The sequence below is a fragment of the Oncorhynchus mykiss genome, chromosome 15 (genome assembly GCF_057628025.1).
Source record: "Oncorhynchus mykiss isolate SJ-2025 chromosome 15, ASM5762802v1, whole genome shotgun sequence".
Lineage (NCBI taxonomy): Eukaryota > Metazoa > Chordata > Actinopteri > Salmoniformes > Salmonidae > Oncorhynchus > Oncorhynchus mykiss.
Window position 1 is genome coordinate 70313020 of NC_143036.1, and position 14481 is coordinate 70327500.

The 14481-nt window shown below is 44.6% G+C and overlaps 1 protein-coding gene across 2 annotated transcripts in view; it reads left to right on the forward strand.

The window, feature by feature from the left end:
- LOC110506716 (plexin-A4) overlaps positions 1 to 14481 on the forward strand; it is a 424640-nt gene that overhangs the window by 313902 nt on the left and 96257 nt on the right. The window contains exons 9-11 of one of the 2 annotated variants that reach the window (XM_090199137.1): positions 2127 to 2348; positions 5206 to 5302; positions 11961 to 12151. In XM_090199137.1, coding sequence (XP_090055263.1) covers positions 2127 to 2348; positions 5206 to 5302; positions 11961 to 12151 — 510 coding nt within the window. The remainder of the gene's footprint in view (positions 1 to 2126; positions 2349 to 5205; positions 5303 to 11960; positions 12152 to 14481) is intronic. The other variant, XM_090199138.1, reaches the window with a different exon arrangement.

The window sequence follows — 14481 nt, forward strand, 5'->3', positions numbered from 1 at the left end:
ACACAGAACTTCATTAGGACTGTAGACTCTACCCATCAACACAGAACTTCATTAGGACTGTAGACTCTACCCATCAACACAGAACTTCATTAGGACTGTAGACTCTACCCATCAACACAGACACATAACTTCATCAGGACTGTAGACTCTACCCATCAACACAGAACTTCATTAGGACTGTAGACTCTACCCATCAACACAGACACATAACTTCATCAGGACTGTAGACTCTACCCATCAACACAGAACTTCATTAGGACTGTAGACTCTACCCATCAACACAGACACATAACTTCATCAGGACTGTAGACTCTACCCATCAACACAGAACTTCATTAGGACTGTAGACTCTACCCATCAACACAGACACATCACTTCATCAGGACACTCTGTCTCTCTGTCTCCATTCTCTCCTCTCATCTCCATCAGCAACTGACTATTTTTACTCAGCCATTCACCTGAGTTGATAGGATGTTAATTTTAGACACACAATTGCCAAGTGAGCCGAACATGCTCTCTCTCTCTCTCTCTCTCTCTCTCTCTCCTTTACTCCCTCTCTCTCTCTCTCTCTCTCTCTCTGCCTTTCTCTCTCCATCTCTCTCTGTCTCTCTGCCTCTCTCTCTGTCTCTCTCTCTCTCTCCCTCTTTCTCTGCCTCTCTCTTTCCTTTACTCCATCTCTCTCTCTCTCTCCCTCTCCCTCTGTCTGTCTCTGCCTCTCTCTCTTTCTCTTTTCTCATCAAAGCAGAAGCAGCTTTCATTGAACCTCTGTTGTTGTGTAAATGGAAACACACGGCCCTATTTCTATCATGTCACTGACACTGTTCTTTTATAAGTCAGTGTAATAATAATGCACTGCTCTCTTGACCTCCTATCGATATCCTATCGTTGGTATGATTGGCCCACTCCAACTCACATGCCATTCAAACCTTGTTAATGGCCAAAGAGGCAACCAACACTAACTCTACCAGATATAACTACCCAACCACTAGAGACAACCAACACTAACTCTACCAGATATAGCCACCCAACCACTAGAGACAACCAACACTAACTCTACCAGATATAACTACCCAACCACTAGAGGTAACCAACACTAACTCTACCAGATATAGCCACCCAACCACTAGAGGTAACCAACACTAACTCTACCAGATATAACTACCCAACCACTAGAGGTAACCAACACTAACTCTACCAGATATAACTACCCAACCACTAGAGGTAACCAACACTAACTCTACCAGATATAACTACCCAACCACTAGAGACAACCAACTCACATGCCATTCAAACCTTGTTAATGGCTATAGAGGCAACCAACACTAACTCTACCAGATATAACTACCCAACCACTAGAGACAACCAACACTAACTCTACCAGATATAGCCACCCAACCACTAGAGGTAACCAACACTAACTCTACCAGATATAGCCACCCAACCACTAGAGACAACCAACACTAACTCTACCAGATATAACTACCCAACCACTAGAGGTAACCAACACTAACTCTACCAGATATAACTACCCAACCACTAGAGACAACCAACACTAACTCTACCAGATATAACTACCCAACCACTAGAGACAACCAACACTAACTCTACCAGATATAACTACCCAACCACTAGAGACAACCAACACTAACTCTACCAGATATAACTACCCAACCACTAGAGACAACCAACACTAACTCTACCAGATATAACTACCCAACCACTAGAGGTAACCAACACGAACTCTACTAGATATAACTACCCAACCATAGTCGCCAAAACACATTCATAATTCCTACCATTTATAATGTTGTTTCACAGTTAGATATGGTGTCTATATTAACCTTGTGGATGTGAGGCGTGACATGGGCCTGTAGGGAGATTTCAACAGGGTTGAACTCTACTCGGACGTAGCTTCACTGTTGTCCTAGAATGGCCCTACGGTATGATGTTGACTTCAAAGTATAACCCAAAATATCATAACATAGTCAATACTTCTTGTTAACGTTTTCTCTCTCGACAACCACGAGTAAAGTAAACTATGCCAAATCCACAGTGTGAAACAAGTGTGTATTGGGAGTAACACACTGTTGACGTCTGGCTCCTGTCGTTTTGGTCCTCCTGACCAGCTCTCCCTGTGGCTTTTACAGGAGTGTCCCCAGCTGCTGCCCACCGAGCGCATCCTGGTGCCGGTCAATGTGGTGAAGCCCATCACCCTGCGGGCCAAGAACCTTCCCCAGCCACAGTCAGGACAGCGGGGCTATGAGTGTCTGCTCACCATCCAGGGCGTGGAGCAGCGGGTGCCCGCGCTCCGCTTCAACAGCAGCTGTGTTCAGTGCCAGAACACCTCGGTGAGTATAGGGGGTGATGGTGTGTTTTAGGGAAGTTTATGGATGTGTATGTTTAGGTGTACACAATCAATGGAAATTGTGGATATAAGGCATGTAGGAAGGAATGTATTTGATATTTGCATTGATCTTTTAGTCACTAAGCGACATACAGTTAGTGGAATCATCTTCAAGCTAGGTGGTACAACCACATGCACTAGATATACAAGAGTATGTGGACATCCCTTCAAATTAGGGAATTTTGCTATTTCAGCCAGACCTGTTGCTGACAGGTGTATACAATCGAGCACACAATCATGCAATCTCCATAGACAAACATTGGCAGTAGAATGGCCTTACTGAAGAGCTCAGTGACTTTCAACGTGGCACCGTCATAGGATTCCAACAAATCAGTTGCTGTGCTGTTATTGTGAAGTGGAAACGTCTAGGAGCAACAACAGCTCAGCCACAAAGTGGTAGGCCACACAAGCTCACAGAATGGGACGGCCGAATGCTGAAATGCGTAGCTAGTAAAAATCGTCTGTCCTCGGTTGCAGCACTCACTCCCGAGTTCCAAACTGTCCCTGGAAGCAACGTCAGCACAATAACTGTTCGTCGGGAGCTTCATGAAATGGGTTTCCATGGCCGAGCATGAATCACACTTCACCATCTGCCAGTCCGATGGATTAATATAGATTTGGCGGACTCCAGGAGAACGCTATCTGTCGGAATGCATACTGCCAACTGTAAAGTTTGGTGGAGGATAAATAATTGTCTGGGGCTGTTTTAGTTCCAGTGAAGGGAAATCTTAATGCTACAACATATATAGTTGGAATTTGTGCTTCCAACTTTGTGGCAACAGTTTGGGGAAGGCCCTTTCCTGTTTCAGCATGACAATGCCCCCGTGCACAAAGCGAGGTCTATACGAAAATGGTTTGTCGAGATCGCTGTGGAAGAATTTGACTGGCCTGCACAGAGCCCTAACCTCAACCCCATCGAATACCTCTGGGATGAATTGGAACGCTGACTGCTAGCCAGGCCTACTCGCCCAACATCAGTGCCCGACCTCACTAATGTTATTGTGGCTGAATGGAAGCAAGTCCCCGCAGCAATGTTCCAACATCTAGTGGGAAGCCTTCCCAGAAGAGTGGAGGCTGTTATAGCAGTAAAGGAGGGACCAACTCTATATTAATGCCCATGATTTTGGAATGAGATGTTCGACGAGCAGATGTCCATATACTTTCAGTCATGTAGTGTATCACAGTAGGTATAAACAAAGTCAAGTGCGAGTGTTAGTTCACAAGATATATACATATCGGTAGGGAGGGGCAGTTGCTCTTGCTGCTGTTCTTGTAATGGATGTGAGCTTCGACTGGAAGCCAGTGGAGTGTGCTGAGAAGCGGGGTGACGTGGGATAACATGGGAAGTTTGAACACCAGGCAGGCTGCAGTATTCTGGATAAATTGCAGGGGTTTGATGGCACAAGCGGAGAGCAAAGCCAACAGTTGCGGTAGTCCAGACGGGAGGTGACTCGTACTCTGTGAGGTAGGCTCATACTCTACGGATGTTGAGGAGCACGACCTGCAGGAGCGAGTCACTGATTTGGTGTTTGCAGTGAATGCCAGGGTGTTGTCCAGGGTCATGCCAAGGTTCTTTGCACTCTGGGAGGGGGACATCGTGGAGTTGTCAACCGTGATGGGGCAGTCTTGGAGCGGAGAGGCCTTCCGTGGGATGAAGAGAAGCTCTGTTTTGTTGAGCTTGAGGTGGTGGGCCGACATCCAAGCTGAGATATCTGCCAGGCACGCAGGGATGCGTGTCACCACCTGGGTGAAGAAGGGGGGAAGGAGAAATGTAGTTGAGTGTCATCCGCATAGCAATGATAGAAGAGGCCATATTAGGATATGACAGAGCCCAGTGACTTGAGCTATAGAGAGAAGAGGAGAGGGCCTAGAACTATGCCCTGGGGGACACCAGTAGTGAGTAGTGAGAGTATGTGGTGCAGATCCTCTCCACGTCACCTGGTAGGAGCGGCCTGCCAACTAGGATTCAATCCAAGAGTGTGCAGAGCCTAAGACACCCAGCCCTGAGAGGCTGGAGAGGAGGATCTGATGGTTCACGGTGTTGAAGGCAGAGGATACATCTAGGAGGATGAGAACAGAGGAGAGAGTCAGCTTTGGCAGTGCGGAGTGCCTCCAGGATCATTCGGAGAGAGATAACGAGAGAGTTGGTCCGAGACATATTTGAAGTTATTTGTGAAAGTGAGAAGATGCACAACTCTATCTCAGGTCTGTCTGGAGAGCCATTGACTGTAGAATCTCAATACAGGTTCCTCATTTCTAGTAATCAGTGCTATTGAGCTAGTACCTACAGTACACTGTCTGGAACCAGTCCTCCATGCCCAAGGATATGTCTCTCATTGTACATGTGCACAGAGCCTTGATGAGTTTAAATGCCCTCTCTAAATTCCAGCTTCCCTCAGCAATACTATTATGTGTCATTCAGTTCTGGAACAATGGTTGGTATGAAATGAAAGACTCCCAATGAAAGGGTTTCTATGCTGAATGATATGCTAATATGATATGCTACTGTTGAATGGGAGTGTCTCAAACACTAGCTTTGATACGTAGTTGTCTGTGAAGATGTCCTCTACCTGGCTTGAGTGTTTACAGTACTTCTGCTCTACAAATGCCTTTTCCTCTACCCCCCCTCTCTCTTTCTCTCTGGTGCTCTCTCTCTCTCTCTCTCTCTCCCCCTTTCTCTACCCCCCTCTCTCTTTCTCTCTGGTGCTCTCTCTCTCTCTCTATCCCCCTTTCTCTCGCTCCCCGTTCTCTCCATCTCACCCCCCCATCTCCCCCTCTCTGGGTCCCCATGGCGACAACAGTACTCATATGATGGGATGGAGATGAGCAGCCTCCCTGTGGACCTGACGGTCATCTGGAACGGAGACTTCAGCATCGACAACCCTGCCGAAAATAAAGGTCAGGACCCCCCCCCTCACACCCACACACCCACATCCACACACACCCCACCCGATCACCGCCGTTGCCTGTGTAGCCGGTCTCCATGGCAACAGGCGGGCAGTTGCGGCGGTATCCATCCCCCTGACACCGGCACAGACACAGAAGTGGCATTACTTTGCTGCGGTGGGCGGCGGCGTCTGGTTATAACTTTGCCTCTTCTCTCATCTCCCTCTTTCTCTCCCTTACTCTCCATCTCTCACACCTAATTTCCCTCTTTCTCTCCCTTACTCTCCATCTCTCACACCTAATTTCCCTCTTTCTCTCCCTTACTCTCCATCTCTCACACCTAATTTCCCTCTTCTCTCATCTCCCTCTTTCTCTCCCTTACTCTCCATCTCTCACACCTAATTTCCCTCTTTCTCTCCCTTACTCTCCATCTCTCACACCTAATTTCCCTCTTCTCTCATCTCCCTCTTTCTCTCCCTTACTCTCCATCTCTCACACCTAATTTCCCTCTTTTCTCATCTCCCTCTTTCTCTCCCTTACTCTCAATCTCTCACACCTAATTTCCCTCTGCTCTCATCTCCCTCTTTCTCTCCCTTACTCTCCATCTCTCACACCTAATTTCCCTCTGCTCTCCCTCTCTCTCTCTCTCTCTCTCTCTCTCTCACTCTCTCTCCGTTTCTCTCTCTCCCCCTCTCTCTCTCCCCCTCTCTCTCTCACTCCCTCTCCTTTCTCTCTCTCTCTTCCTCCCTTTTCCCTCCTTCTGTTCACCTCGTTAGCTTCACACCACTTGTCTCGCCACGTCCTCTTCCCTTTTCCCATCGCACCATCTCTCCAGTCGCCATCTCTTTCCCGCTCCCTGTCTCTCTCTCCCCCTCTCTCTCTCACTCCCTCTCTCCTTTCTCTCCTCCTCTCCTCTCTCCCTGTCTCTCTCTCCCTCTCTCTCTCTCACTCCCTCTCTCCTTTCTCTCCTCCTCTCCTCTCTCTCTGTTTCTCTCTCTCCCCCTCTCTCTCCCTTTCTCCTTTCTCTCTCTCTCCTCCTCTCCTCTCTCTCTGTTTCTCTCTCTCCTCCTCTCCTCTCTCTCTGTTTCTCTCTCTCCAGTCGCCATCGCTTTCCCTCTCCCTGTCTCTCTCTCTCACTCCCTCTCTCCTTTCTCTCCTCCTCTCCTCTCTCTCTGTTTCTCTCTCTCCCCCTCTCTCTCCCTCTCTCCTTTCTCTCTCTCTTCCTCCATTTTCCCTCCTTCTGTTCACCTCGTTAGCTTCACACCGCTCGTCTCACCACGTCCTCTTGCCTTTTTCCATCTCTCCAGTCCCATCTCTTTACTTTCCCTCTCTCTGTCTCTCTCTCTCCACCCCTCTCTCTCTCTCAATCTCTCCTTTCTCTCGCTCCTCTTTCTCTCTGTTTCTCTCTCTTTCTCTCTCCCTCTCTCTTTCCCTCTCTCTCACTATCTCTCGTCTCCCCTGTAGTGCCTGTTAGCTTCACAACTTCCTCTGTGGTGCCTGTTAGCTTCACAACTTCCTCTGTTGTGTTTGTTAGCTTCACAACTTCCTCTGTGGTGCTTGTGAGCTTCACGCCTTCCTCTGTCAGTTGTCTCCCTCTGCCCAGCAGCATATTACCACAGACCACACATGCATACACTAAAAGAGAATATTCAATATGCTATACTAACAGTGACTATCTATCTATCTATCTAGTAATGGTTAATACAGTCTTTTGTTATCACTTTGGTACTATTTTCACAACTCGTCACACTTGTAAAGCAGCCAGTCTTTCATTCAAAACCTGTCAGTGTGCATTTATTTGGATTGTGAACAGCTCTCACCACACAACCATTGATTCAAAATATAAGTTTATTGTGAAATGTAATGAGAGCATTCAATTAAATGAATGAAAATAAAACATAACATTTAGCACGCAATAATTTGCATCAAGCCTGTCTTGTTCCCTTTCCCTTTTGAGCATTTGGCCATAAATTCTCATCCACATCACAGTGAATGTCCTCATTGTTCATGCACAGCGGGAAATACCTTTTGGCCTGATGATTCCAAGCCTGACATTGGTCTGCGTTGATGTATCTGCATTAGAGGTCGGCCGATTAGGATTTTTCAACGCTGCTACTGATACCGATTATTGGAGAACCAAAAATGCCAATACCGATTAATTGGCTGATTTTTATTTATTTATTTGTAATAATGACAATTACAACAATACTGAATGAACACTTATTTTAACTTAATATAATACATAAATGAAATCAATTTAGCCTCAAATAAATAATGCAGAAACAAAGTGTTGGAGACGAAAGTAAAAGTGCGATATGTGCCATGTAAGAAAACTAACGTTGAAGTTCCTTGCTCAGAACATGAGAACAAATGAAAGCTGGTGGTTCCTTTTAACATGAGTCTTCAATATTCCCAGGTAAGAAGTTTTAGGTTTTAGTTATTATAGGAATTATAGGACTATTTCCCTCTATACCATTTGTATTTCCTTAACCTTTGACTATTGGATGTTCTTACAGGCACTTTAGTATTGCCAGTGTAACAGTATAGCTTCCGTCCCTCTCCTCACTCCTACCTGGGCTCGAACCAGGAACACATCGACAACAGCCACCCTCGAAGCAGCGTTAACCATGCAGAGCAAGGGGAACAACTACTCCAAGTTTCAGAGCGAGTAATGTTTGAAACGCTATTAGCGCGAACCCCGCTAACTAGCTAACCATTTCACATCAGTTACACCAGCCTAATCTCGGGAGTTGATAGGCTTGAAGTCATAAACAGCGCAATGCTTGAAGCATTGCGAAGAGCTGCTGGCAAAATGCACGAAAGTGCTGTTTGAATGAATGTTTACAAGCCTGCAGGTGCCTACCATCGCTCAGACTGCTCTATCAAATCATAGACTTAGTTATAACATGATAACACGCAGAAATATGAGGTCATTAATACGGTCGAATCCGGAAACTATCATCTCGAAAACAAGACGTTTATTCTTTTAGTGAAATACGGAACCATTCCGTATTTTATCTAACAGGTGGCATAGGTACACATTGGAGCAACGATATGCACCGCATCGATTATATGCAACGCAGGACACGCTAGATAAACTAGTAATATCAACAACCATGTGTAGTTAACTAGTGATTTTGATTGATTGTTTTTTATAAGATAAGTTTAATGCTAGCTAGCAACTTACCTTGGCTTACTGCATTTGCGTAACAGGCAGTCTCCTCGTGGAGTGCAATGAGAGGCAGGTGGTTAGAGCGTTGGACTAGTTAACTGTAAGGTTGCAAGTTTGAATCCCCCGAGCTGACAAGGTAAAAATCTGTCATTCTGCCCCTGAACAAGGCAGTTAACCCACCATTCCTAGGCCGTCATTGAAAATAAGAATGTGTTCCTAACTGACTAGCCTAGTTAAATAAAGATTAAATAAAGGTGTAATTTAAAAAAAATATATATATATATATATATATTTACTTGCCAAATCGGTGTCCAAAAATACCTATTTCCAATTGTTATGAAAACTTGAACATTTCGATTAATCAGTCGACCTCTAATCTGCATGCCTCATCCAGGGCCAGAAGGAGGGTGGCACGCTTATGGGGATGGTGATCGCCCGTCTCCATGCTGAACAAAATATCCTCATTAGGGTTGAAAGGAGAGCATGGGGGCTGGTATAGGGTCACAAATCGGGGATGGGCCCGAAACCCTGCCTGAACCATCTCTGCATGTTGGAACCTGACATTGTCCCACACAATGACATAGGCGACCCCTTCAGTTTAATTGAGAAACACAATCAGGTGTACAGCGTGGTGGGATCCTAGTAATTGCCTATGTTCTTGTTTAATAAATGTTCCTTTTGTTCGATAAAGTCTCTCTTTATATCCGCCACCTCCGTTTTGTTGCCGCGTTTTCTTCAGTAATCCACAGGCTCAAACGCAGTCACAACAGGCAGACAAAAATCCAAATGTTATCCGTAAAGTTCATAGAAACATGTCAAACGATCCTCAGGTTGTTTTTAGCCTAAATAATCGATAATATTTCAACCGGACAATAACGTTGTCAATATAAAAGGTAAACAAGAAAGACACTCTCTCGGTCGCGCGCATGAAAAAGCTCTGTGACAAGGCAGGGTCCACTCATTCAGACTGCTCTTACTCCCTAATTTTTCAGAATACAAGCCTGAAACTATTTCTAAAGACTGTTGACATCTAGTGGAAGGCATAGGAACTGCATTTTGAGTCCTAAGTCAATGGATACTGTAATGGCATTGAATAGAAAACTACTACAAAAAAAATCATTGGATTTTTCTCAGGTTTTCACCAGCCAAATCAGTTCTGTTATACTCACAGACACTTTTTTAACAGTTTTGTAAACTTTAGAGTGTTTTCTATCCACATCTACAAATTATATGCATATCCTATCTTCTGGGCCTGAGTAGAAGGCAGTTTAATTTGGGCACGCATTTCATCCAAAATTCCAAATGCTGCCCTCTACCCTAGAGAAGTTAACAAACTATAGTTTTGGCAAGTCGGTTAGGACATCTACGTTGTGCATGACACAAGTAATTTTTCCAACAATTGTTTACAGACAGATTATTTCACTTTTAATTCCCTGTATCACAATTCCAGTGGGTTAGAAGTTAACATACACTAAGTTGACTGTGCCTTTAAACAGCTTGGAAAATTCCAGAAAATTATGTCATGGCTTTAAAAGCTTCTGATACGCGTTCTGTCTCCTAGAGATGAACGTACTTTGGTATGAAAAGTGCAACTAAATCCCAGAACAACAGCAAAGGACCTTGTGAAGATGCTGGAGAAAACAGGCACAAAACCGCCATAAAAAGTCAGACTACGGTTTGCAACTGCACATGGGGACAAAGATCGTACTTTTTGGAGAAATGTCCTCTGGTCTGATGAAACAAACATAGAACTGTTTGGCCATTATGACCATCATTATATTTGGAGGAAAAAGGGGAACGCTTGCAAGCCGAAGAACACCATCCCAACCATGAAGCACAGGGGTGGCAGCATCATGATGTGGGGTTGCTTTGCTGCAGGAGGGACTGGTGCCCTTTACAAAATAGATGGCATCATGAGGTAGGAAAATTATGTGGATATATTGAAGTAACATCTCAAGACATTGGTCTGAAAGTTAAAGCTTGGTTGCAAATGGGTCTTCCAAATGGACAATGACCCCAAGCATACTCCAAAGTTGTGGCAAAATGGCTTAAGGACAACAAAGTCAAGGTATTGGAATGGCCATCACGAAGCCCTGACCTCAATCATATAGAAAATGTGTGGGTAGAACTGAAAAAGCCTGTGTGAGCAAGGAGGCCTACAAACCTGACTAAGTTACACCAGGAGGAATGGGCCAAAATTCACCCAACTTATTGTGGGAAGCTTGTGGAAGGCTACCCAAAACGTTTGACCCAAGTTAAACAATTTAAAGGCAATGCTACCAAATACTAATTGAGTGTTTGTAAACTTCTGACCCACTGGGAATGTGATGAAAGAAATAAAAACTAAATAATTATATCTACTATTATTCTGACATTTCACATTCTTAAAATAAAGTGGTTATCCTAGCTGACCTAAGAGGGATTTTTTACTAGGATTTAATGTCAGGAATTGTGAAAAACTGAGTCGAAATGTATTTGTCTAAGGTGTATGTAAACTTCCGACTACAACTGTATATTATATATGTACAAGGACTAAACCATGCATGATGGTACTAGTTGGTTTAAACCCATACAGTACAAATAGAATCACCAATGACAATGATTAACTGCACCTCGCTGGATTTGCAATTAGATTTATTTGCGCTCACATTTGTGTTCACATTTGAATGGATATATAGAAACATTTTGTATCCATGGAGAGACGGGGAGAGAGAGAGGGAGAGAGAGAGGGAGAGAGAGAGGGAGAGTTTAAAGATGAATTCCTCCTCCTCTTCTCTCCCATTAGCTACCCAGGGAGAAGGCTACTCTGGAGGCATCATTTGATGGACAAATCACACAAGCATCTAATGGCAATTAAAAACCTGTCCGGTTTCCATGGAGATGAAATGTTAAACTAGTGGATGAGCAGAGGCAAGAAGCTTCTGGTCGCAGGAGCTAAATGAGGGAGAGAAGGAGAGAGCGAGAGATAAGAAGAGAGAGAGAGGAAGGTAGGGAGGAAGAGAGAGAGGGGGGAGGGAGCGAGAGATAAGAAGAGAGAGAGAGAGAGGAAGGTAGGGAGGAAGAGGAAGAGAGAGAGGAAGGTAGGGAGGAAGAGAGAGAGAGAGAGGGGGAGGGAGGAAGAGATAGAGAGGGGGGGAGGGAGTGAGACAGAAGCAAGAGAGAAGGATTGAGACAGAGAGCAAGGGACAGAGATACATTATCAACAAATTATGCTTTCCACAATATGATTCAAATACTGTCCATGTTCTGGAAATACTAAAATGCTGACTGTGATTGATCTACCAGTTCTGAACAGTTCTCACCCACATTTACCAATATACATCATGAAGGCTATCATTTTAAATCTAGACTGGGTGTAAAGCACTTCGTTACAATCTCTGATGTACAAATGGCTTTATAAATGCATGTGATTGATTGACTGATTGAAATCAAGTATATGTGCGTGCTGTGTTAACCTGATCTCTCCCTGTGACCCCCCCCCCCCCCCCCCCCCATCAGTTCACCTGTACAAGTGTGATGCCCAGAGGGGTAGCTGTGGCCTGTGTCTGAAGGCAGACCCCCTGTTTGGCTGTGTGTGGTGTAAGGGGGAGAACCGCTGCACCCTCAAGCAGCACTGTCCCCACCCTGAGAGCCAGTGGCTGGAGCGCAATGGACTCAACAGCAAGTGTACCCACCCACGCATCACCCAGGTGAGAATGCAGATACACACACACACACACACACACACACACACACACCACCAGTACCCACTCTGTGTCACCCAGGGGAGAACACACACTGTCACCCAGGGGAGGACACACACTGTCACCCAGGGGAGAACACACTCTGTCACCCAGGGGAGAACACACTCTGTGTCACCCAGGGGAGAACACACACTGTCACCCATGGGAGAACACACTCTGTCACCCAGGGGAGAACACACACTGTCACCCAGGGGAGAACACACTCTGTCACCCAGGGGAGAACACACACTGTCACATCAGTAGAGTGACTGCTGATGGTGTCGACATATACGTTATGAACACAAGACACACTGTCGCCCTCTGACAGCTGATAGACACCTCTCATTTGGACAAGATTAGAATAATCTTGATCATAGTTTTCTTTCTGCAGGACTTCAATTAGGGACAGTAACAGTAACAGCTATGTGCAATACTCATTACTCAATACTCAATACTCATTACTCATTACTCATTACTCATTTACTCATTACTCATTACTCATTACTCATTACTCATTACTCAATACTCAATACTTAATGGACATTGGTCATTGGACATTTCTCAGTACTCAATGGTCATTGGTCATTGGTCAATTCTCAATGCTCAATACTCAATAATCAATGGTCATTGGTCAATTCTCTATACTCAATGGTCATTGGTCATTACTCATTACTCATTGGTCATTACTCATTTCTCATTACTCATTGGTCATTACTCATTGGTCATTAGTCATTACTCATCGGTCATTACTCATTACTCATTACTCATCGGTCATTACTCATTACTCATTACACATTGTCACGCCCTGGTCAAAGTATTTTGTGTTTATCTTCATTTATTTGGTCAGGCCAGGGTGTGGCATGGGTTTTTGTATGTGGTGTGTTGGTATTGGGATTGTAGCTTAGTGGGGTGTTCTAGTTAAGTCTATGGCTGTCTGAAGTGGTTCTCAATCAGAGGCAGGTGTTTATCGTTGTCTCTGATTGGGAACCAGGCACCCATATTCTTTGAGTGTTTCGTGGGTGATTGTCCTTAGTGTCTTGATGTCCTTGTTCTGTGTGTTTGTGCACCAGTATGAGGCTGTTTCGGTTTTCGTTACGTTTATTGTTTTGTAGTGTTTTGTATTTAGATTCGTGTTGCTTCAGTTTAAATAAACATGGATCGCAATCTACACGCCGCATTTTGGTCCGATCCTTGCTACACCTCCTCGTCCGAGGAGGAGATAAAAGAAAGCCGTTACACACATTGCTCAATACTCATTGATCATTACTCATTACTCATTGGTCATTACTCATTACTCATTACTCATTGGTCATTACTCATTACGCATTGGTCATTACTCATTACGCATTGGTCATTACTCATTACTCATTACTCATTGGTCATTACTCATTACTCATTGGTCATTACTCATTACTCATTACTCATTGGTCATTCCTCATTACTCATTACTCATTGGTCATTACTCATTACTCATTACTCATTGATCATTACTCATTACTCATTACTCATTGATCATTACTCATTACTCATTACTCATTACTCATTGATCATTACTCATTACTCATTGATCATTACTCATTACTCATTGGTCATTACTCATTACGCATTGGTCATTACTCATTACTCATTGATCATTACTCATTACTCATTGGTCATTACTCATTACTCATTACGCATTGGTCATTACTCATTACTCATTGCTCATTACTCATTACTCATTGCTCATTACTCATCCCAATGTGTTAGTCTGCTTATACACACAACTTGCCAATGCTGATAGAACTCCACATCTGCCTGCTACTGAGGGATCAGTCACACACATGGTTAACCCAGTGAGCTAGGCTAAGAGCACCCATTCACCCTGTTTATCACTCACCTCAGAACGGAACACACACCCGTTTAACTGTTCCTGTTCTCCAGCAGGGTTAGCGCTGTGTGTGGTATAAACACTCCTGACCTTACTGGATGGTGGATGGATGGATGGTGAGTGGATGGATGGATGGATGATGGATGGATGGAAGGATGGTGGATGGATGAGGGATGGATGATGGATGGATGGATGGATGGATGGATGGATGGATGGTTGGTGGATGGATGGATGGATGGATGGTGGATGGATGGGGATAGATAGACTGGACTGGACCTGTCATCAACCCCAAAGATCCTCACTTCTACTGAAACTGGACTGGACATGTCATCAACCCCAAAGATCCTCTCTTCTACTGAAACTGGACTGGGCCTGTCATGAACCCCAATGATCCTCACTCCCCTCACGGGGCGGCAGGGTAGCCTAGTGG